General features: G+C 32.2%; 2 protein-coding genes across 4 annotated transcripts in view; both read left to right on the top strand.

Annotated features, from left to right (window-relative positions):
• The first annotated feature begins 1,298 nt into the window (after window positions 1-1,298).
• LOC128176571 (uncharacterized) overlaps window positions 1,299-26,179 on the top strand; it is a 64,458-nt gene continuing 39,577 nt past the window's right edge. The window contains exons 1-18 of one of the 3 annotated variants that reach the window (XM_052842988.1): window positions 1,299-1,467; window positions 1,741-1,832; window positions 4,112-4,163; window positions 4,411-4,513; window positions 4,842-5,072; window positions 5,290-5,364; window positions 5,606-5,728; window positions 15,785-15,844; window positions 15,951-16,040; window positions 16,158-16,270; window positions 16,862-16,907; window positions 17,251-17,487; window positions 17,651-17,725; window positions 18,611-18,706; window positions 20,721-20,888; window positions 20,982-21,065; window positions 23,674-23,807; window positions 24,252-24,297. In XM_052842988.1, the coding sequence (XP_052698948.1) occupies window positions 4,144-4,163; window positions 4,411-4,513; window positions 4,842-5,072; window positions 5,290-5,364; window positions 5,606-5,728; window positions 15,785-15,844; window positions 15,951-16,040; window positions 16,158-16,270; window positions 16,862-16,907; window positions 17,251-17,487; window positions 17,651-17,725; window positions 18,611-18,706; window positions 20,721-20,888; window positions 20,982-21,065; window positions 23,674-23,807; window positions 24,252-24,297 (1,701 nt within the window). In that variant the 5' untranslated portion in view covers window positions 1,299-1,467; window positions 1,741-1,832; window positions 4,112-4,143. Of the gene's footprint in view, window positions 1,473-1,740; window positions 1,833-4,111; window positions 4,164-4,410; window positions 4,514-4,841; window positions 5,073-5,289; window positions 5,365-5,605; window positions 5,729-15,784; window positions 15,845-15,950; window positions 16,041-16,157; window positions 16,271-16,861; window positions 16,908-17,250; window positions 17,488-17,650; window positions 17,726-18,610; window positions 18,707-20,720; window positions 20,889-20,981; window positions 21,066-23,673; window positions 23,808-24,251; window positions 24,298-26,179 lie in introns of those variants that run through there. The other 2 variants (XM_052842989.1, XM_052842990.1) reach the window with 2 other exon arrangements.
• Window positions 7,100-12,920, top strand: LOC128176574 (uncharacterized). The gene is made up of 2 exons (XM_052842996.1): window positions 7,100-7,597; window positions 11,032-12,920. Exons 1-2 carry the CDS (start codon window positions 7,279-7,281, stop codon window positions 11,664-11,666), a joined length of 954 nt encoding a protein of 317 aa, XP_052698956.1. The 5' UTR covers window positions 7,100-7,278; the 3' UTR covers window positions 11,667-12,920.

Below are 26,179 nucleotides of genomic sequence, written 5' to 3'. Positions count from 1 at the left end.
GTCGGAAGTTGTAAGGAGAAAATCATGGAATGAGTTTATTGTATCAAAGTCTAAAATCTTAATTTGTGTTGGAAATTGTAAAGACTCCCCAATAAAATAAACAAAAGTGGTATTAGGTTAAGAATAAATGCAACAGAAGTGACCCAAAAAATCCCAAAACCCGTCGGTAAGTGCAATCATCCTTTTTTTAAATATTCTTTGGAACAGAATTAAGATATTTCAATTCTTTTAAAATCTAGATGTCTACAGTGCAAAATAGAAAGCCATACTTACAGCACTCTACAAGCACTGAAACAACTAAGATTTTTATTTTCTAATATCAAACCCTCCGCCAATATTTATAATTCCTTACTTTCTACACTAATTATTGACCTCTTCGCAAGGAATAAGTAGATACTTCCTAAAGTGACAAGGTAATCAAAAAAGATGCTTTCCTCCTTTTTATTACGACAATGCAAATAAGAATGGATCTAAGAAATTGGTCGTAAAAAACGTTTCACACTGTAAGTCAACATTTCTTAATATATATATATATATATATATATATATATATATATATATATATATATATATATATATATATATATATATATATATATATATTCTTTGCTAGGAGAGTGGGTTCCATAATTCTTGAGTTAAAGCCCTGGCCGGGGTGGAGGTGAAGCACCGATATAGTGAATATGCATATGCTGTTAGTATATATATGAAAATATCATGTGGGACCTAGCCAGCGCTTTGATTAAAGTGAATTTCCCTGTGCTGTTTGTATATATATGAAAAAATCATATGGGACATAGCCAGGTCTTTAACCTACTGAGCTTTACAGGATGTAAATATAGACCACTATGATAAAAATCTGCTTCCGAAATTTTGTCGTTTGTTTTTGGGGGTTTTTTGTTTGCAAAATTCCACATCAGTGCTGGGGTACCCCTAAGAAAATTCTTTGATATCATTAGATTGCTATGAAGACGGATTTGAAAGTAATGTTGATTTGTGAGATAAACTGCAAATTGCACTTATTAGACCATGATTCCCTTTGTGTTTGTTTTTATATGAATAAGTGACAACTTTAATCTGAAATACGACAATTCTACTGAAAATTATTACAAGACAACATTAAAATCTAAGAAGTCAGTATACTCGTCTGAATAGTTATGACAGAACTATTCGACCATTGAATTATCTAAACCACTGAATACATTATTTTTAACCATCGAGTTCGTCAATAGCGGTCGTCATTGACTCAGCTAATATTTGCAGGTTTCTCTGTCTATTGAATAATCTTTTAAGTATTTTCTTCAAGTATTATTCAATTGATAGACCAAAAAAATGTAACCAAACAAACGCACAGAAAAAAACGCAGTAACTGCAAAGTCAGACAGTTTAAAAACCAGTTTGATTCAGATATTGCTGCAGACGATTGTAGGATTAGGATAAATTTTTATACAAAGCAAGATTCTTCAGGTAAGGTAAAGCAAATAAAATTAAAACAATTGAAAAATAAATTATAAAGTGTCACTACGGTGTACAGATTTGGTGATTGTGTCTTCCGTGTTATGCGTAAATATCACTTAAATAAATCAATGCAGTTTGATAGGGGAAAGAAAGTATATGTCGATATTATACCATTAACACGACAGGGATATTTTTTTACCTGCATTTACACTACCTGATACGAGAATGCTATTGTTTTTATTGTTTAAATTACAAAGATACATATCTTGTTTTTAATCGTAGGATTTTAAACGACGTCTTGTTATTTAAACCATTGTCGTTTGAGCTGCTCCTACACCTAGTTGGATGTTTGCAGTTATACAGATATCATTGTGGTAAGATTAAGTAATCAGTTTTTATTTTTAACCAGCATAATTGCTATTGAATCGTTCACTTAAAAGATAATTTTCTCATATTTTAACAACTTGAGTTTCTGTTGTTTAAAATAATTGCAAGTTTTATCTGAAGTATCATTATCGGATAATTAATACCTGAGTGAGAGTCTGTCCGAATGAATAGACCACTCACGCTTTGGTAGGCTTTTGGTCGGAATGGGATTCTTTTAAATAAATAACATATCTTTATAGTTATACATATGCTCTTAAGACTGAATATCCATACGTTTACACAGTGTTCTGTGTACAAGTGTGCTTTAAACTCAACTTACATGCATAAATATTTTGTCGATTCTTAATGCATTTTCCCCACCCAGAGAACTGTTTGTTACTTGCCAATGAATATTTCTTTTCACTCAACCTAAAACTGTTTGTTATTCAAAGGACAAAATTAAAAGCTTGAACGGTGTGATTTGATTTATACACCTTTTATAGTTGTTGATGAAAGCGTTTACATTAATAATGGAGTAAACCTGAAACCATATTGCGTTGACTTTTTAAGTCATGATGGATCAGTAAACCATCTTCAATAAGGAGCTCGGTGTTCAACAAATTACCTTTCAAACTTTAAATTACGAATATGATATACAGCCATAGCTACCAGTTTATCATTTTCAAATAGTAAATATCCATATATTTAAGGTTTAAATTTTAAATAGATCTTCATTTGGCAAAGAGTAAGAACTTTTTTTTATTATAGTCCGGTGTTTTTATACTAATATTAATACTCATACAATTAATTTAAACAATCTGATATCCTTTATACATTTTATTATTTACAAATGTAAAATGAAATGCAGATCTGATGATGAGATTAGGTCGGTAAGATACCTTATACAAAAGATAAATATAATCTTACTCTACAAAATGATATTCTGAAATGTGCCAAGAAATTGAGATCTTATGATAATTTATTTACTAACTTAGGAAATTATTTGTTATTAGAATATTTGGCTTTGAATTTATGATGACCTTAATTTGATTCTTCTTTCAATTAACAAGAAAAAACCTCCAGATCTTTATATGATAGAGATCTGTATACTCAAAAATGGCCGTGACCTTCCAGATCTCTTAACTCGTGGAATATATGTCAATGGAGGACTTGTTCCAATACTGAAATAGAGACACACTGACGTCACTTAGCTGTGTTTGAATGATAAGGATACAATTTCAAGATTACACATCTTAATTTGTTAAATTGTCTGTGAATCAATCAATTGGATTCACAAATTTATATCGTTTATTTTCACAGCATTTTAACAATTGATTTGCCAAATTAATTAAATTACAAACATGATAACATTATATCGTGTTGTTTATAGATAGTGGGGGTTTAAATATTTCAAACAGGAAGTTATTTGCACTTCTGGCAGGTTTGCATTCGTCATGTAGGTACATTCTAATTAAAAGTCTGAAAGAAGACTATGATATTTTGTTACGTCTACCTTGTTCTAGCCGAGAATATGGACATTTAAAATCATTTCCTGTGTTTCAAAAAAAAGACATTATTTTGCAAAAGTGGATTAAATTGTAATGTCATTTTTTGGCAAATTTTTCTAAAAATTTTGTGGTTTATACATGTAACACAATTTCTATTAAAAGCATGTTATTCTATACGAAAATTTTTACTTCTTTTATTTTAGAGTTAGACTATCAATATTTGTCTCATCAAAAAATCATAGTAAATTAAACATTAAGTATGTATTTTTTAAATTGAGGATTTGAGATCATTTTTACACTCGGACGTGTCTAACTGACGATTGTAACAAATTCAAGTACTAGTATTTGTTGCACTAACCGAAAAAGATAAACGGTTTGCGATACCTAGCCTTTTCTTGCGAGAGCACAGAGAAGTTATGTCACTAAGCTTTTAGAAAAATATAATTGCTTATTTTTAAGTTAATGTTCTTTTAAGTAATTGGGAATCTTTTATAACAAGCTTTAAAAATATTGTCATCCATAAAATCGTCAATTAAGTTTAAATCTTACAGACTGAAAAATGAGAGAAAAAAGTTGGTTATGCTGCTGATGTTTATTGCACTTTTGAATTGACTGCAGGGCATTTCTTTTCGATCCAGACCTGATAAAATACGTGTAACACTTGCCAGTTTAGAATGATTGTAGATTGTAAAAGTTTAAATTGAATTTTTGTCAAAAATTTGTACATATCTTTTTATTTAACATATAATTGCTTATTTCTTTTATTTTTCTGAATTCAGTATCAGTTCGTTATACTGGTTTGGTGACCAAAATGACAAAGAAACACATAGGGTAGGTACCTTTATGATCGATTTTATAATCCCTTAACGCAAATTAAATATTCTCCATTTAATTTTTTTAAAACAATATATATGAAATTATTTATAAAATAATATATGAGACATCATTAAGCATAACGTGTTTCAATTTGTTTTTTTAACGAAAATTTTTATTGCGATTTGTAATATAATTTGAAATTTGATCCTAGCAAAGTATATTCTATCATTTAAATTATTTTGAGCATTTTCTTTGAACTTAGAACACGTATCTTGGATGTTTTTGCGCATGCACCAGGGACTTTGAAAGAAAATTTGTACTCTTTACCAGTTAATGTATTGATACTTTGCCTGATATTATGCAAGGTAAGACACATTTAAAATTTATTTCAGTTCATTTAAATTTAGTATTACCGTTCTTGACTCATGCATTCTAGTTGTTTGTTGCCATAATCAAGAAACAAACAAAAAATGCCTATTAAGTTTTGTATTTACGTGTACGCCCTATAATTAATAGTAGTTGTTTACAATACAAAGCAAATATAAAACAAATATTTAGTAATTTCAAAAAATACATTTTAAGAAAACCTTTTGACTACCCTAATGGTTAGGATTCAAACGTTTTAAAATGTAAATATTATTGCAGTAACGATTATGTTTTTATATTTTTTTTGTTAACGTTTGTGTTTCGCAGTGCGTATCTGTAGGGTACTTTGTAATGGGTCTGGTTTGGAAGCTCCACACCGACGTTATTGATGAGAGCTGGATCAGGATTCTAAACAGGCTGTGGATCGGAAATCTTAGACTAGGGTCTACAGTCAATGGACTAGTGTTCACAGCGATATGTCTGTTTCCAGTTTATGTCATCGCTGGGACTCTCGGATTAGTGGGAGTATTTCGTAAAAAGAAGATTTGTATTGTTTTGGTACGAAAACTTGCATTGTCTCCATTAAATCTATACCAACTTTCTAAACATTGTAATTGAAATATGCCATTATCTAATTTCTGTTAATCTGGATTTGTTTCTTTTTCATAATAAGCAAAACTCGCTAATGCTGCTCAAGAATTACACGTCGTAACATTTCATAAGAATAAATAGCAAGTGAGGCAAAAGAGAAGTTTGATATGGTTTTTTATTACAGTACATGGTTTTCCTGTTGATGTTCCTAATGATAGACATAGTTTATGTATCCCTTTTTGCTGCTCTTCTCACAAATGTAAGTGTTAATGTGTTTGTTGTGGAAAATTGGAAAAAGCTCAAATTGCTGTAGCTGCTTGAAAAATTAAGAAAGTCATAAAGCTTGAAATCGGAAAAATAAAATCATTTACAAACGTATGTAATATGATGCCATTAAAGAAATCCAATAGTTATAAATTAAGTGATACATATAGCTATTCAAGTTATCAAAACAGTTATATCCTATATACATGTATAGTGTTACTTCTTTTGTTTGGTAGATGAAGTCTTTCTCCCTAGCATCGGATTTTCAAGGAATATATACGTCCTTTGTGCTTCTCAACCAAAATAGTCAAACTGATGTTAAGAACATCAAAGCTGATTGGCTTCAGATGTTTCAGTTGGTAAGGTTTTCTTTAAATCTCAAACTCATTTCTATCAAATTTATAGCTTGCTAGTTTGTCAAAAACTGACAGATATCTTTTTGTATTATTTTTAATTTCACTATCCAAGGAACATATTAAATAAACGCAACACAGTTATTTTAATATCCTTTCATTCACAAATGCTTACTAACTCGTATTCTTAATGAAAGAGGCTGCTTTTATTGAAAGACAACCCAAACCCCAATCCACACAAATAATACCCCAAGAGCAGAAAAAAACAAAAGAAAAAATAGTTTAGTTAAAAAAAAAGGAAAATGATAAGACAGTTGCAAGCACGTTAATTACCAACCAATTTGGAAAATTTTGATTTAGACTTAAAACATAAATATGATTGGGTAATGGTATCAAAAATATTTAACCAAGGTTACTACTTATCGACAAATTTATGCTTTTCAAAACATTTACAAGCAATATATTTTTCAACTTTATATTTGTTGAATAAGTATTAAATAAGAGTACCGAAAGACGTGACAATTTGCCATTTATTCAAATAATAAAACAAATATTGCTTTGAACATGAAATGATTAAATTAATAACTTTGTTATTTTAAGACAACGGAAGTTCACTTATCATAATATCAGTTATAATATTAAAACTAATTTTTGAGGCAGTAATTGGTACATGTAAATATGCAAGCTCAGGTTGCTCCATTTTGTCGATTTTTTTTCACAACTTAAGACATGTTGACCTGTCTAAATCAATTAGGTCTTATTATAGGTCATGACTATTATATGAGCTATATCTAGTATAAAAACTTAAGACTTTTTAGTGTGAAAGTTTTTATAGCAATATGTCCATAGTTTAAATAAACTAATCAGTCACAGCATAAAAACGTTTTAGGTAGTGCTCAAAGTAGTTGTACTCTTAATTAATAGGATTTCACCATTTAAGGTTAAATCCATTTATCAAAGTGAACGGACAATATTTTTCCTTTTTTTATAAAATTTGGTAATTTGAGCTTTAATGACTTTGCGCGCGAAAATTAGTGAGAACATCATGAATTGCTGACGTCATTATAGTACGCATTTACATCATCAGTCAAAGCAGAAGATTTTAACGGTAAGGACGCTTAATTTACAGTGTATATATTTCTTTAAAATTTATTATCACTTAGGGAAAATAAATTTATAAAACTTATTGCAGCGATGTTTAATGCATTATTTAATTCATTATTTAACTAATTTTTACTGCTTGGTCCGATTTTACATCAAGCTTTGTGTAGTGTACGCTAGTCATTTGAAAGCAATAATTATAATGAAAGAATATTTTTGTTTACAAAACAAACAACACGATAGGGTACTGCATTAATTTTGGCAAATCACAATTTTTTGTATTTTTTTGTTTACCAATATTTCTAAAATTTGTGTTGTTGTCGATGCGCAGAATATTTGTGATTGTGTTTTGATTATGATCCATGTTGTTCATGCTTGGCACCAACAATTTTAATATAGGATAGTTTTATGCACATTTGATTGGGTGATTGCTCATTATAACTGAGTGGTATTTCATGTTTATAATTTTGAGAAAAGAAATGCCGAAGAGAAAAACACAGAGCAGCGAGAGCCAACCCTATCAACCTCGGAAACGAGCAGGGAAGCAACCGCCTCTCCTAGAGCCTCCTTCAGCCCCTTCGACTACTGATTATCCTGAAGTTCAGATGAATCTGGCACCTGAACTGCCCCAGTCCATCCCTGGTCCTTCTTACACACTTGGTGCACAGGAAACTCCCCCTGTGGAGCCGCTACCTCCTCACCAACTGCAAGACCTGGCGGAGCGGATATCCACCATCTTAAAAGACAGAGGGAGTCCTCAGTCGCAGGAAGAAGGTACATCTCAGTCTGGTTCTGAACTTTTGAATGCACGTGTAGCCAGTTACGATAATGAACTGGGACATAATGTACCCAACAATGTCAAAATTAAAATTGCTAATGGAGAATATGTTAATTTGGCATCTTTGATTAACAATAGAACCGAAACTGACCCAAATGATGATACAAAGTATTTCTCACTTCAAAATGGCAGCTTGGCTCTATCTGCTAAATCCAAATTAAGACCCATCACTGATATTCAGGTCTGGACGGATGCTTTCCTTGTTTATGCATCTATCTTTGCTTTGGCTCATCCCACAGAAACTTCAGGCCTGTTTAAATATATTCACACAATACGGCTTGGGGCAAATCGGGTCAATGGTTTGGGGTGGCGCGATTATGACATCCAATTCAGACTTAAGAAAGAGTGCAATCCTTCAATGTCATTTGCTATAGTGGATCAGGAGCTATGGCTGCTTTACATGTACAACAGCGCACCTTCCCCACAGCATTTGGTAAACCAACCCCAGCCTCTGAAATGCTATAATTTTAATTACAGGGGCGCATGTTCAAGGCAAAACTGTCTTTATAGCCATTTGTGTATATTATGCTCACAGCCCCACCCATACACAATGTGTAGAAACACTACTCGAAATTCCTTGAATTTTAGATCTGGAAACTTCCAATCAACCTGGCGTCCTCAGTCAACAGTTAAACCAGCCACAAACAGTAACAGAATCCCCCTTCCCTTGCATGCTAGACGTCAGTAATGTTGCTTGCACTCCCATTAAAGTCCCAGCATTATCCAAATATTTGGCAAAATACCCTATTAAGGAAAATGCCCTCGAATTACTAGAGGGGTTTCAATTTGGTTTTAAATTATGTTATGAAGGTCCTAGACGGCCATACAACTGTAACAACCTTAAGTCTCTAAAGTTACTTACCACAGAAGCCATACAATTGGTTAACAAAGAAATAAATATGGGCAGGGTTGCTGGACCTTTCCCTTACTCCCCACTTCATAACCTTAGACTTTCCCCGATAGGTATGGTGCCAAAGAAGGATGGTACTTTCCGTCTAATTCATCATTTGTCTCACCCAGCTGGTGATAGTGTGAATGATTATATTGATCACAAGTATTGTTCAGTTAGATATACCCCATTTGAAGAAGCCCTTGAAATGTTAGAAAAGTTAGGTTCAGGTGCGTTAATGGCTCGTTTGGACGTCAAGAGTGCTTTTCGCTTACTTCCGGTTCATCCATCTGATTTTCAGCTGCTGGGTTACAAGATAAATGATTACATTTATATTGACAAGTGTATGCCATTTGGGTGTTCAGTAAGTTGTGCTAAATTTGAAAAGTTTGCTTCCTTTCTGGAATGGGTATTAAAAACTCTGTGTCAATCTTATAACGTAGTGCACTACCTTGATGATTTTCTACTAGCTGGTCTTCCTGGGACTCAGGAATGCCATTATCTAGTGTCAAAATTTACCAGTCTTTGTGATGAATTAGGGGTTCCACTAGCCCATGACAAAACCTTGGGTCCTACAACAAAATTAGTGTTTTTAGGACTCGAAATCGATACAGTTGCAGAGACGGTTAGTATTCCCTTAGACAAATTGGGTCAATTACGTCATCAACTGAACTATTTTCTTTACCGTAAAAAGGTGACCCTTAGTGAAATCCAGTCACTAACTGGCCTACTTAATTTCTGCATTAGAGCTATTCCAGCAGGCCGAGCATTCGTAAGGCGCTTGTATGATGCCACAACCGGCCTTAGCAAGCCTTATCACAAACGTAGAGTTTCTTTGGAAATGAAGCAAGATATACAAATGTGGCTTGTGTTCCTGGAGTCATTTAATGGTATAAATTCTTATAAGCAGGTAGACTGGGCCAATGATTTTCAGTTAGAATTATTCACAGACAGTGCTGGTTCTGAAAACCTAGGTTGTGGGGCTATTTTTGGAACTCATTGGGCCTTTTTAACATGGCCTGAATCCTGGAAAGGGGCATGCATATTTAGGGACATCACATTTTTAGAATTGGTTCCCATAGCAATGGCATTCTCTATTTGGGGTAAGGAGCTGGTGGAAAAAAGAGTAATTCTTCACACAGATAATAAAGCGCTTGTTACCATTTTAAATACTAAAACATCCAAATCACCCAGAGTCATGATTCTCTTAAGATTGTTAGTCCTGAAGGGACTTGTGCATAATATTCAATTTAAAGGGCAGCATATTATAGGAGTTCAAAACGTTAAAGCTGATTCTCTCTCTCGTCTGCAGTGGAACAGATTCAGACATGTCTTTCCAGAAGCCGACCAGCTCCCATCGACTGTTCCAGACTCATTCCTCAGACTCATCTACAATATCGAGCACAAGAATTGCTAAGTTGTTCCTTGTCTGAAAACACAAAGAAATTATACATGACAGCAGTTCATCAGTTTAATTTATTTTGCCATGCTTATGAACGTAATCAAACTTGGCCACCAAACCCTAATGACTTGATTCATTTTGTAGCGTATCTCTCATTTAAACAATTCTCATCAAGCACAGTCAAAGCATATATTGCAGGAATATCATATTTTTGCAGAATCCGGGGTTTTCTGGATACAACAAAATCATTTATATTACAAAAGGTATTGGTCGGATTTAGTCGTATGAACACAAGAGTTGACAATCGCAAACCAATAACCATCAGCATCCTTCAAGGTCTAATTTCTATTCTTCCTCAGGTTTGCCTATCAAACTATGAATCTATTTTATTCAGTGCACTTTTTTGCACAGCATTTTTTGGATATTTTAGAATAGGGGAGCTAGTACAGGATTCAAAAGTAAAACCAGGTCATGCAATACAAGTAGGCGATGTTCGGTTATCAACCAGCAATTCAGTCATTATAACCTTAAGACACTCCAAAACTGATCAAGAGGGAAAGGGTGCCACAATCACTTTAGTGCCCGCTAGCCCAATCTGCCCTATCCAACATCTAAATAAATATGCAACTTTAAGACCAAATTCCCCCGGAGCCTTTTTCATTCATTTGTCTGGCTATCCAGTGACCAGATATCAAGCAGAATCGGTATTTAACAAGGCTATTAGAATGCTAGGTTTGGACACCAAAATGTATAAGACTCATTCTTTCCGCATTGGTGCAGCTTCCAACGCATGGGCTAGTGGAATGAGTCAAATGGATATTGCGGGCAATGGGCGTTGGAAATCTCGTTGCATGTATAGGTACATCAGAAGCTAGGCATTTTGCTAGCATTTATATTGTGCATTTAAGGTGTTATACAATTTAGTTTGTTATTGTCACGCTGCCCTGTTTTTATTTATTTCACAACAGGGTTACAATGGTAGCTGCTGTATGTCATATCTAGACATAAACTAACATACTATTGTGGAATACGTAATATGTGTGTATATATTTCTCGTTCAATTAATTTTGTATTTGTAGATACTAGAATTTGGATTGTGGGTTCGTCCATTATTAAGAGAGCCTTTTGTCAGACAAGGCATTCAATATTTCAAACTCACCTCGAGCTAGAAAGGCATCGGGCAACAATTTTCTGGCAGGGTAAGGGTGGAATGAAATGGGGGGAAATTCTGCCGAAAATCAAGTGTTTACTAAAAGTAGAGGACCCACCCAATTTCCTCGTATTGCACTGTGGGGGCAATAACATACCGGGTGATAAAGGTGAGAAGTCTGTTGATTTAAGACTAAAAATCAACAACACCTTGGTCAGTTTGGCCAAGCTGTTGCCCGACACTGTTTTGGTTTGGTCACAGATACTCCCCCGCCAGCACTGGCGAGGCGGTGTTGACCAAGAAGCAATGGATATGGTCAGAAAACGGTTAAACAGTTTTGTTGCAACCGCCTTAATCCGCACAGGGGGGAAATATATTCGATATCCAGAAATTCAGATCGATTGTCCGCACTTGTTTGCCCCTGACGGAGTTCATCTCTCTGAACTTGGTAACCAATTTTTCTTGTACCGCCTCCAACAAGCTTTGCAGACTTTTATTACAAAACCCACTGAAAAAGTGTCACCAAAATTGGGAGAGTTTGGGCCATGGCTGTGCTATGACTAGTTAACGGGTCATAGTCTCAGTCACAAATTTGTAGTGGCTGCATTGATTATATTATTGCTCCTGACTTATTTGCACTTATATACCCAGTCAGTTTGATATTGGCAGACAATGATCTTGCCTATGATGCACTTCTGTTATGTATCTGAAAGTGATCAATATTTGATCACTAGTTAACCTTTTGCTGATTACCTTTTTATTTTTATCTAAAGTTCATTTTTCTGTGGCGATGGGGGCGCTTATTTATTTATTTATTTTTTTTTTTACTACTGGTGGCGCAGACTATGCCATAGCATTTGGCATAGTCTCGTGGCAGCTTTTAGGCTTACCAGTAGTATCATTGGACTTGGTTATAACTAATATGTGCTTATCTTGACAGTATGTAATTGTGAACATCTGTTCCCAGGGTTCACCATTTTTGCATTTTTAGGGATGCCATACAAGGCTATATATTGATGCCTCGGCTCCCTCACTTAAACGGCCATGGCCCATTCAGCCAATAAAAAGAATTCAGTATGAACTAGCTAATTCTTCCTTTTTTATTATTTATTGGGTATACTGGCACTCCCTTATTTTAACTTTCATCTTTGATAATAGGATTTCACCATTTAAGGTTAAATCCATTTATCAAAGTGAACGGACAATATTTTTCCTTTTTTTATAAAATTTGGTAATTTGAGCTTTAATGACTTTGCGCGCGAAAATTAGTGAGAACATCATGAATTGCTGACGTCATTATAGTACGCATTTACATCATCAGTCAAAGCAGAAGATTTTACCCACCCTCCCACCCTCTTTAACTAGCATTTTCGGTTATTGAATATAAAATTTTTCATATTAGTTGTGATTTTGTTACACCTTTTCTGCTGTTAGATTTGTTGTATTTACAGGTTGTGTTGCTTTTGATCTTGCTGAGTAAATGTACTGTCTTCATCAATCCCATCGTCATGGCCGTTTTTCCCATCTTCTTCACCAAAGTCTGAGACGCCTCAAAGTGTGGATGCAGCTTTTAGGCTTACCAGTAGTATCATTGGACTTGGTTATAACTAATATGTGCTTATCTTGACAGTATGTAATTGTGAACATCTGTTCCCAGGGTTCACCATTTTTGCATTTTTAGGGATGCCATACAAGGCTATATATTGATGCCTCGGCTCCCTCACTTAAACGGCCATGGCCCATTCAGCCAATAAAAAGAATTCAGTATGAACTAGCTAATTCTTCCTTTTTTATTATTTATTGGGTATACTGGCACTCCCTTATTTTAACTTTCATCTTTGATAAAGAACCATTACACCATTTATGTCTTTTTTACAGGTAAAAAAATTTCCTTTTCTCTTTCTTCAATGTCTTCCATATTATATGTATATTTCTAATACATTTTCTAGAAGCCAATACTGGTCAGGTGAACTTTCTATTTCAATAGATGATAAATAAAAAGTACATGTAGTAAGAAAAGAGAGTGTTCTAAAAGTTTTCTTGGAGAAATATGAATAAGTTAAATGTTCAAAACCCTGTTAGCAATTCAGCGAGCTATTGAAAACTTTAAGCTGATATGAATTCATGTCAGTATTTTTGATCGTTCCTCAACTGTTACTGGGGTATGGGTTATATCGGTTGAAAAGTGACGGTTAGTTGCGTTCCGATGAAGGCATTCAAACTGAATGAACTAAAAGTATGCATGAACTCTACTTAGTAGTTATATCTTTTTTGGAAAAATAAATAAATAAAAGAAATTACATTATACTCTGTCCCAAGATATCCGGGATTCACATTTGGCTTAATTGCTTGATATTTATAAATACCCCTGGGTTCAAACGATGTTCATTCAAAAGTATGAACAATTTCCACCATTTCTCAGTCGAAACGCCCCTGTTAGCTTATCAGGTTTCAATACAATGCTAAAAAATGTGATGTCTACGGAGATTTTGTATTGCAGCAAGCTCGGATGATAACGTTGAAAAATTGCGCGATGTATTCCGAGTGTATTCCGAATGGAGAAAAGATGTAAGCATTCCTGATTATAAATCTCCGTAAGGAATCTGTTTTCGTTCCTGTGAATTTTTCCGAGTGAAAGATGATAATGTCTCAATGAAATTATGTTGGAAAATATCCCTTTCAACTATTTCAATTGCACTTCTTTCACAGGTATGTGTAATTTTTATTAAAAATCGTCCAAATGTGCTGCATTAATATCTTGGGACAGACTTTAAATAGAAAATTAAAGATGTTATTTTAGGAAAGTGCCGGTGTATCTAAATAATTTAGCAAGGAGTGCTGTCTTACTTTAAAAGCCTCAATTTCTGACAGAATGGACATTTTGAGGCCAATTACTTAAAGCATTTTGTCTCTTCATTGCTTGTGATTTTTTACGATCGTTGTGCTTCATTCCATTAACCTGGCACTATGCAGTAAGTTAACAATAAGCATTAGCCCAACAAACAGACCATTTTGAGTTTGGGTATGTAAATTAACTACATGTACATATTTAATAAAGGAACACAATTATGGTCAGATAAGCAAAAATCTTTTTGCTGTGGTCCTTTTAATCCACATTGCTTAATTAAAAAGTGTGCACAAAGGTGAACATATTTAGAAATTTCTGCACATTGGTTATATCTGTAGCGGTAGAGTATGGTGTGATTCTGTAGGATTAAAATATTCAAACGTGGATATTTGAATGTCTGTTTTAATTCGAATTCTTTTTCAATTCAAAATCATACATATCGAGCACTTTCCACCAAGTCAAAGTATGCTTTCAAAAATGTGCATAGGTTATTTTGAATTTGCTAAAATTTCTTTTTTTTTGATCTGTAAATTCAATTCTCTCGGAAATTTTATGCGGTTTGCACGTGCTTTAATATTTCAATGCGTTGACATGTTCATTTGTGACGGTGGCTTTAGCTTATTTTAGTTTCATTTACGTTAATGATGCCTTTGAACTTGACGGGAACTATCGCTTGTATTTTGGAATATTTACGTATCAAATCAAACATAGACAGCTGATTGTTTACCTGCGCAAAAAGGGCAAAATCCGATTCACTAACAACATATTATAAAATACAATTCATTTCATTCGTAATTCGGTACGATCTCTACGTAGTGGTTGAAGAATGCAACGTTATTTGTTAGGATGCTCAGCATTTTCAGTCTAAACGGAGATTATTTTCGCTGCTAGAAATATAAAGGTATATTTATGATGAAAAATAAATCGTGCTCTTTCTTTGTTTTAATGCAATTTTTCTTGTTTTAATTGTTAACAATTTTCTATAATTTACTGACTTATCTAAAAGTCAATTTCGAGTTATAAGCAAGATACAGAGCTTTGTGCCCAATACTATGTAAACAAATAGCTAAGGTCTTGCTTTAATTTGTTTATATTTTAAATGCTGAATAGGAAATACCAAGTTTAAACATCTTAGTTAATGTAATGAATTCATGTTAACAAAAACATAGCTCAAACCAAGGTCTGTATCTTCCTTATAATTCTACGATTGACGCTGAGATTTTTTGATTAATCATAAGAAATGTCTTGCCAAAAGGATGACATGCAGTAACTACTCTCTGGTGCCCCTCTTTATATGAATTGTATATATAAAATCTACACCAATTTTGATAGTTTTTTTTACACACAAGTAAATAAAAACGAAGGCTTTCAAACAGTTGCCATAGTTTTGACACATTATTATGATGTGGATAAAAGCATTATCGTTGTTCTTTAAAAAATTGCAGCGGAAAAGTTTCTTTGGTTGTAGCCATTTAATTTTTTTCTAATGAAGATGAAAATAATGGATGAACCTTTGTACAATAGAGCGATGTGACTGTCAATACATTGATTAGAATTATCATGTGACAACATTGTTCAGTTTTATAGTTTATTCATCAGTCAAATAAGTCAGTTTATGAAACGTCATACGAAATGAATACACGCCGGTAAACTACAATAGTGATGTGAATAGTGATTTTCCCTTATATACAAAGGAAATACTGTAAATGCATGTAGTGGGCTTTGTCTGACACAGTCGATTTAATTTTTAACATACAATTCTTATGACATCTTCTTGTATTTTATAAATGTAGTCAGCTTTATTCTATGTAAAAATATTATTTTCTAATTAAAGTTGGGATGCTGTGGCATAACAAACAATGATGGTGACAGTCATTGTACCAGTTATATTTCGGTAAGATTGTTCAAACAAAATCAAAAATTCTAAGGTTTAAAAAAATAAACTCATTTGTTGTTAATTTAGCATAATCATGTTGAATGCAGCTATTTCTATTTAAAAGACACGCCCGTGTTGGGAAAAATTTTCGGATACTATGACCACATACTGCTCTTCCTATCTCAGTTTGTCCGGACTACTATTTTTTCTTGAGGTATTTAATTTCGGTAAAAAACATATTAAGATATAGCCAATATTGATTTGATCAAGAAATACATACTTTTCAAAAACGAAAATAATTTGAGTTTTAATGTTAATTCAAATTTTCCAGATCATACAACTGTCTTTATGCGACCTTATCTACAGCCAATTGTCTAGAGAGAAGAAACTTCCATTCGCTTTAGCTAAAACCTTTATATCAAAGATGCAGGTCTCCTGGAAAACGTAAATACATGTTTTTAGAATATCTACGTGAAAAAATAAATTTAACAGCATTTGGTGCAACTATTAAATCTTTTTATAACATAACAAAATAAAACTACTAAAATTCCTATGATTGTTAAAATCATAATAGAAAATAAAATAAGAGATTATTTATTTCCTTATTTCAATGAAGAGTATTTTCATCAAATTATAAAGTATAAAGTGAAAAAATAATATCTCAAAGCTATTTTATATACGTACAACTTAGGAAAAAATTATAACAACAGCATTTGATTAATATTTGTCTACATTCATTAACAAATGAATACGTAAATACTTACGTATTTAAACTTCTAACTTTAGTTCACCTTTCATAAGTAGTATGATTAAAACTAGTGCGACCTAAAAGAGCTGAGTATTCAATCTCATTGTCTTTCAAGTTACAATTCACATGTTCATAAACATCTAAAATATCTAAGAAGTTTTCTAATAGGTCGTTAAATTTCTACACCATCGTCTTGTTTTTTTTATTTGAAGAAGCAATATTTATTTAAATGTTCATTATAAGTACATGTGCGTATATTTAATTAATTATTATTATATATTGTTTAGGTCCCGGAAAACTGTTTTGACAAACATTTGTAGAGTTCTTTCAAGCGTAAGTTATATTTATCCTTTTTTATAGTTGCGTACTGAAAAAAATGAATGTTTACCGATACAATTTGCCCTTTCATTTATATTTTAATCTAACATGTTTGCATAATCAATGCAAACATTCCAATTTGTGAAATATATCTTTGAATTTCTTGGTTTTTTTTTAATATATATTTTCTGATATGAAATATAAGTGATAAATTTTTCTTAACGTGATACGATATTTTAACAAAAAACAACTTAAAATTAGATCAATTAGACAGAATTAACTTAAAGACCTATTTAGCTCCCGCGGATATGTCTTATAGATACAAAAAATATTTATGAGTCTGTATTGCCAATTTCAGATTAACGCCATTGTTCTCATTATACTGGGGTCGGTGTTGCTAAATGATGACCAAATGACTGGAGAATATGTATATCACATTTACATTCAACTTTACTTTTGTGGACTTAATTTCACGGACATCATAAATGGACTCGGACATCTAATGATTGTTCTTGGGACTTTGGAATTATTTGCAAATATTTTAGCTGTGCTTGCTGACGTAAAGTTTCCAGAAAACAAGACCAAAAGTGCAATGGTATTGTACTGTTTCAACTCATTCAAAAATCTAATTGAAATCATTAACGTGCACCAACGAGAGAGAAAACTTTTAACATTCCTCCTTTATGCTATAAGGGGGAAAATACTTGTGTCATAAATTTAACAAACACCTGCTTATTATCCTTATGTTCATTTTTCAGTTTTTGGGACTTAACAGCCTGCTAATGGTGTTGAAAATTACTGTCTTAAGCTTATGCATTCAACTCGTTCTGCAGGTAATGTTGGTAATAGGGTATATTGAGCTTTGTTATATGCTATTGTTGTTGCTCAGGATTTCAGCACGTACAATATTTAAAAAGCTTCCAATGCACCGAAATGTGTTGTGTTAAGCACGGAAAATGGGTCTTAAACGCAAAGGATCATTTACTGTAATGTTAGTCTAAAGGCATCGTTCCTATCCTATTTAATATTCACAATGTTCTAACTTCATACTCTCAGACGAGTAAAGCCAAAGCTTTCGAGTCTCCAATCACACAATTTACAATTTAAAATAAATTCCATTTTAAAAAGCAAACAAAAAAACCAAGAGTAACTCATAAAGTATTGGTGTAAATTGGATAAGAAAATATTGAGTCTAGATGAATAAAACAAAACATATTCTAGTAACAGAACCAAAAACTAGTATATGAAACTAAAATTGTAAGAAAGGGAACTCGTATTGTTATTAAGGGGTCTATATCAGAACAGTTTTCCTAGTTGTAAATTCTATGCCAGGGCCATCTTTCTAAAAGAAAGTTTTACCTGTCCCTTGTTTCAGAAAAGAAAGTCTATAGATGTGACTATGCTTCAAAACCGTTTTTAGGTTGTTAAAAATTTATTAATTGTAAAGATTTTTTGCACAGATGTTATTCATGCACCTTATTTCTGTCGACATTGGGCAAAAACTATCTAGAATCTGTCTTCATTGCTCAAAATTCGAGCTATGTAGGCAAGAATTTATTGATAATAATAGAATGTGAATTGATATTTATTCTCATTTAAACAAATCTTTTTTTAAATTTGTTGCACTTATACACCTCAAATATATTGCAGTATAAATAAGATGTTTAAACAATTTATGTCAAAGTTGAACCATATCAATATTCATATTTTCGATGCAGATGAATGGCGACGAACCTCGTAAACAGATGGCATACTTATTAAGAAACTATAGCATGGGTGATATGGCACGTAATTGGATGTATTTATTCAGCGAAGTAAGTGTTGCTTATCTGGATATCCATGTCATTGAATGCTTACCCTTTTATTCTGTTCCTCTATTTTTCATATTATTTTTTTTAATCACTAGTAGAAAAAATCAAAGACTTTATCTTTTAGGAACATTGTAGAACATCTTAAACATTATCAGTATATTTAAAGGTCATATGAAACGATTTTTAACACTATGATTTTCTTTCATGAATATAAAGCTTGGTATAAACAAATGATAAAATACATGATGTAAGATTTTTTTGCCTTTGCATTACTGAGAAATAACCGTGAAAACTGAGCACCTGAAAAAATTCTTGCCCGCTTATCGTTCTTGATTTTGTGGATTTATGACGTCACAAAGACCCACCGATGTAAACAATGCATTAAAACTAGTGTAATTTTACAGTAGTTTATCGATTAAATTTTAGTAAATTTTGCATATATGAACGTGTCTTTCTTTTCAAATGAGATCATTTGATTTCGTAGTAGCCTACAGATGACTTAGTTTTAATTGGTCGTTAATGAATAAATCTAATATCAGCTTCTCACCAGAGTAAAATCATGGTGAAGATCCCGTACTGCAGTGGAAATTTAACGAAAGAAATGCTCCAACATTTACAGCTGATTAATGAATTATCCTTATCCTTTTGAAATAGAAACACCATTTTCTTCTTCGGTACGTATAATGATTGAGCTACATTTAAAGGGAATTAAAGCATTTAAATTGATTTGATTTATTTTGTCACATAAAAAAGTATATAAGGCAGGCCAATGAAAATGTTTGAGGCATTGTGTACATACGTAGTTTGTATTTAAGAGCTGCTTTAAAATGCCGCAAAATTATTCTTAACTTTTATTTCGAAATAATATAAATTTATGACTTATTGATCACACGTGTATTAACGTTTTATTAAATTAGATTGCGGAAATATGGCATTTAAGGATTTAGAAATGTATCGGTAAAATAAATCGGTTGTTTGATAAAAATAGTTGTGAACGAATGTGAAGATAATCAACAGATTTTATTAAGAACAAGCATCAATAATGATAAAAAAACCCGAAAGAAAACATTGCGGAAGAAAGTGAGATAAAAGGGATCTGTGAGTAAACACCGCACATACACGTTTTAAAATCAAAACACCGCACATTCAAGTACACGTTTCAAAAACAAAACATTTGAAGAAATTTCTCTTAGACTTAAAAATAATTAAATGGTAACATATTTGTGAATTTGAAAGTGAAACAAACAATATAATCGTGAAGCGAATGAGGCACAATGAGGCCTACAAGTTGTTTAGAAAAAAAATCTTAATGAATTGCATGAACGTGCAAATGGGAAAAAACGATCAAATTTTGAATTTGTCAATTTCATTAAAAAGATTAAAATAAAACATATAAATATGCTTATATTAAAATTATATTATACTTGCATGTGGGTCTATGAAGAAAATCATTTATTCTCCCTGCAGTCTCGAAACTGAATATCATTATGTACACGCTATTACATGTAAATAAAAACGCACACGATTTCATTTCTTGAGAGAAAAAATACTGACGTGGTTGATTATTGTATAATTATACAAGTTTTTATATAAAATAGTATTTTTTTTCTTTTAAAATGCTGCAAAATGACATGGATATTTGTATTCACAACATAGCTTTATAAGGCGATTGGGTCTTACTGACGTCATAAGCAAGGGAGGTAAGCCGCGAAAGTCAATGTTCCTTTTCCCGATTAAGTAATTTTGATCGACTGTGGCGCTCACATTTTGCATAAAATATCCAAAAAACAATGTCAGTCTTATTAAATAGGCACTTATGAACTCATTCCCGTATATAACTCAATATGGTCAGGATATCGTTTCATATGACCTTTAAGAAATCAAATATTCTTAATATTCATATGTAAGAGCATTAAACAAAAAGAGACCAAACATCAAAATTCATGTACATATAAAAGGCTATGAATCATACATATACATATAAATTTTTTTCAGGCATTATTTTTTTTCTTTCCAGCTTCAATGTTGTGGATTAATATCTGGTTATGATATTTCTGACTTTATAACGATATCTCATGGATATTATCCAATTACTTGCTGCCGAATGACATTATATGATACATCATATAGTCAGATACGTTCCAGCACCGAAGTATATGGACAATATTGCGACTTGATACAAACGGTAAGATATTTGTCGTAAAACAGTTCACGTAAACATACGATAACGGTAATGCTTGAAAAATAACATGTTTTATACTTTTGTCCGTCATTGTAGGGATGCCTCGGAAAGTTAACTAAAAATTTTCAAATTTACACAACTGGGTTTCTTGTCACAACGGCGATGTCCATAGCTTTCGGGGTGAGTTTAACATAGAAATTCTTTTTCCAAATCAAGATATTTTATAAAGAAAAAGATATAAATATAAGGTAAAATATGTAATTACTTTTTAATACACAGATGCGATAAACTTTACTAAATTTGGCTAATGTACGCAAAATAAAAATGAAAATAACTATTTTAAGAAAAAATTATGTTAATTTTAAGATATTTCATCTACTAGGTACCCGATATTTCCCCCTGTATTCCTTATGAAAATTGATTGTCATTCGTACAGTTATAAACTGACAAGACATTTACGCTAATAAGTAATGAGAGTACTATTTGTAGTACACGCTTTTGTTGAAAAATGCTCTCCAATGCATCGTTGAGAAAATTAAATGTCACCTTATTTTTGGATAGCAAGAAAAAATATTGTTCACATCGTTTTATTGATACTTTTTATGCTTTTGTTAATTATTTTTGATCAATCCAAACTTATCCTACATTTAGAGCACGAACTCAACGAACTTGCAAGGGCTAACCTCAAAATTCGAGGAAGTTGAAGTTACCATGGTAACCTTCACATGTGTAGCGTTTGACGAGAATACGTCCTAAACAAAAAACAAATTTCAAAAACAAAAGTCTTCTTTTATTATGAACCAAGAAATTGTTGTAATTTGATTTGCTTTGAAAAGAACCTTATCAAACCTTGCTAAAATCGGTTTGAATTTCTATTTAACATCTTCATCGGGTATTATTTATTATTTAACACAACGAATATATGAAAAATCAATCCTTAAAGGTATATGTGGCGTATTTGGAGTAAAATGTTTAACATGAGTTTGAGTAAAAATATACATCATGCTTCTTGTAATTAGACGTTTCACAAACTCAAGGCCCGTAAAACATGTTTTTTTTAAGTTATTTGTCTCTAAACTTTGCTACACGTCTGATGAATATTAATGTGATCGGCCATGAACGCCACTGTGCATGAGTGTGGGAAAACCTATTATTAAAAACACGATGGAAAAACTGTTTGTTCACAAATCAATGTCTAAAATTAGATAAGTCTTATATCAGATGTTACCCGAAATATTATTATTTCGTTATTCATTAATGTAGAACAATGTAAATTGCTTATTATGTGTAATAAAGTTGAAAAACGATTTTAACATCTGAACGACACGGCATAATAAGTGAATACCCCCTCTCCCTGAGGTATGCATGTACTCAGAGTGTTTATTTAGTTCTTAATCAAAAATTCCTCTAAAAGAAAATCCACTTGTGGTTTATAACTTATCAAGTAAAGACATGGAACACATTGAGCACGTACTGATTAGCAAAACCCCTACAACTTCATGTTAAAAACTGAAGTTTATTTCGGTTTGATTAATTCCTATTTCATCAATCTACATGGAATGGTCTCTGATGACAACCTTCCCTTTGTTCATATCCTTGTCAGTCTGTCTTTTTTTTCTTTATTTGCCAAAACTGTCAAACTTAAAGGTATACCTATCTTTCTCGTCGTCGCCATTGTTGTTGTGATAAACTGAGCGTGGTATCACGTGACCGATTCAAGTTTATACAAATGCTGTATTTATTGTGGACTCCACAATATTTATAAAAATTATTAATTAATTTCTATATCTTTTTAACCCGATTGATATAAACTGCGTAATTTATTTTGAAGATCTATCTATCTATACTACTTTATTAAAATTATAGACTCGAATTTTGGGGCTGTAATACCGAGAAATCGAAAGAGTACTGTCTTTTGTTTTATATATTTTAAACATCATTGGTACTGGAAGTTTACCAGTTTGTTTTAATATTTTCTCAACTAAGCTTTGCTATTTAATAATCAACGAAAATTCCTTTAAAAAAACCCGGAAATCATTAGGATTTTTTGGATTTTACAATCTTTTGCATGCACATTACATTCACGCTAAATCACAGGAGGCTCTTTTGTTTATGTTTTTACAATTTCACATTTGCATAGATAAACTCAAATACGATATTATAAATACGTGTAAATTTCCATTGAAAATTTGTAATATATTCTGCTCATCAAAGGAAATACGGGCGATAACTCTAACTCAGTACATTTAATGGGGAAAATTCCTAGAGTTCCGGTGTGTAAATTCGAAGCAAATAAAAAACGTTATGAAAAAGTGTTGAATTCTTTATAAATGATTTAAAATTTTAGTTGAAAGGCATTTACAGCCTCAAAATGGTTTGTTATGAATCATTTGACTGTTATTTTTAATGTTGTGTCGGAGCGATTTTGCAATGTTTTGCTATATTACGGGTATATGGGAAACATTTTGACTGTGTTGAAGGCCTGTCCCGAGACACAGTTAGATTATTCTTAATATGTAGTGAAATTAATTGCATTATTGTAGGCTTAAAGCTTGGTTATGTTAATGTCAACAATACGGTGTGTCGGTGTATCTATTTCGTCAATGTCCGATATCATATGCAACGTCAACCCGTGCACGCACGGGTCAAAGTCTAGTATAAACACATAACATATTTAAATATATAAATCAATCAAATATTTCTTAGCATGAAAAAATACGCCACATATACCATTAGATTCTACAAAAAGCAATTCAGATTTCTTTTTTTAAATAATTGTGTCTTTCAGAGTATGGTAATTGTGTTTACCACAGCACAGTTGAAATCCATTTATTCAACTAATCTTAAAAAAGATGGAATACCTGAAGAAAATGTAGTTGACCGAAAACATATCGCCAAGCGTCTCATCACATACTGTAAAATGTAAGTCCATAGTAGTTAATCAATTTAAAATAAACAAAAGGGGCTAATCTTATATTAACACAAGCTTTTACAAAATGAAGATTTCTTATCATAATCTTGATTTATTAATTTCCCATAAGTTTTTACTTATCAGTCTTCTCCATCTAGAAAATACTAGTAGTAATTGTTACCGTCAAGGACGGGATGGTCGAATGCTTTTAGTCCTAGAGTGTTTGAAAAAAACAAACTATAGAATCGTTATAGGTTTTTAATAGTATTATATAGTGTGTAATATTTTAAAAGATTTATTTGAGTAAAAACTAGAAAAGGAGATTAATATCAGTATGGTATAAATATATAGTATAATGTAGATCATTTCATTTCATTTAATTAGTTATGGTAAAAAGGAAATGTATCAAAAGCAGGGATGAATGTGTGTTGACATTTTCTATATTTTTTTCTCAGGAACTTGGAAGATGTAACTCTTATGATTGCTACCATTCTTTGCATTGTAAGTATAAAGCTAACCACGACGCCAGCTTCTGTTGGAACATAAAACTATCTTCATATTAAACAACCAAATTTCATTTAATCATTAGACGGTGGCTATAAATAGCCACGGTCTATTGCTACGGTCCAGACCGGAAGAGTATTTCTCACGGGGACCCTAGCGGATAACGAACGATAACTCTGTTAGGTATGCAGTGTTACACGCAATGTTTTATCTATGTATCAATTTCAGTATGATAACTAATTTTAATCTTATCAGATATTTTAAGCGTTATAGCTGTTAATCATTTTGTACATATATTTAAATTATTTATGAAATTATGTTTTATTTTAAATGAGCCGTTACCCTGTCTGCTTACGCGGTATCGATAATGTATGCACCAACTGCCAGTTGTTACGTTAAACTCTGTATCAGGACTGCATAAACTATATCACTGGGATAATTGGCTAAGAAATCTCACAATAATCGCTTCTTGTTTTTTTTTTATGATGTAAACAATTGTCAGAAACACACACAATTTAAAAAGGTTTGCCATTTCATATTTCAGCAAGTATGCTTCATCGATAAATTCATTCATTTTTAACGCATTAATTTTAGTTGAGGAAGAATATTTATTTTTTTGTAGCTTATTCTAAAGAATTCATATCAGATACTGATAATGAATTTTTGATAAATTACATTTTATTGAACTTCAACCGATCAATGGCACACTTTCTTCTACAAGTGTTCATGTGTTCTTTTAACATACAAAAAACTTGAAATTTACGTTACAAATGTGTTTAATTTTGGACTATCCTGTGATTTACCTAATTTTGTAACCCACTCAGTCTGTAAGAACATTAATATTATTACAGGCACCTCAATATTTATCAGACAATATTTACTACTGATGTTGACGCTTTACTTGCTGCTGACTTTCTCTCAAACCCGCTAATCGATCGACCTCGGATTGTAAAATTCACGTGCAAATCAAGTCGCCATTTTACATGTACATGTATAAACAAACAACATTTTACGATGTTTCAAAGATTTTCAGTTCAGATTTTTTGTAAACAAATAAGGGATTAAAGACATGCTGTAAAACGTCTTTTGGATTTCACGGCGTATCAGCTCGTGTATCTCTAATTTGCAGCAAACGCTAGCTTTTTTTGTGAGAAAAAACAATCGGTTCAACTCATGCAATATTTTATGGTACATTGTGAACGGTAATGTAAGATATAATAATTTTGTTCACTTAACAGTTTTCCCACTAAACTGAAATAACGCAATTTGATGAGCGAAGTACAATCTGTGACTTTAATCCATATGCACCCGTCTCTGCTATCAGAGAACCTTTTCTTTGGTTTTGGGGGATTTTTTCGCAAATAGATAACATTATTTACACATGTACGTAAATATCACCCCCTTTGTTCTCAAATAATTTTTAACTCGCGAGTACAACTCTATTATGAGCTTTCTTCGACATTTGTTTCCAATTACAAATAGCTGGGCCTATATAAATGCGCCAGTTTGTTGCGACTCGCAATCGAAATGTCATCACTCAACGAAATGCTACATCGGCCGTAGCGTATACATCCATGCTATATTTGCGATAAATAATGAAACATGAAGGTAAAAAATGTGCTTCATAGATGACTGTAGTATTCTGCTGAGCTACAGAACTATAGCTTTCCGGAAATATTGCCGAGATTTGCGGACTGTAGATCTATTGTATAGACTATAGTACATGCAAAGAATAAAATGAAATTTATATACACAGCTGTACGGTCAGAAAACATGCGTTTAACTTGAATTTTGTTTGTTTGGTGTTTTTAAAAACTTATTTTGAATAATTAATCTAATGTATATTTCTTGTAAGTTTACTAGAAAAGTTTAATGTTGC

The sequence above is a fragment of the Crassostrea angulata genome, chromosome 3, assembly GCF_025612915.1.
Source record: "Crassostrea angulata isolate pt1a10 chromosome 3, ASM2561291v2, whole genome shotgun sequence".
In the NCBI taxonomy this organism is placed as follows: Eukaryota; Metazoa; Mollusca; class Bivalvia; order Ostreida; family Ostreidae; genus Magallana; species Magallana angulata.
The sequence above is the reverse complement of the archived record's forward strand: the minus strand, read 5'-3'. Positions and strand labels throughout refer to the sequence as shown.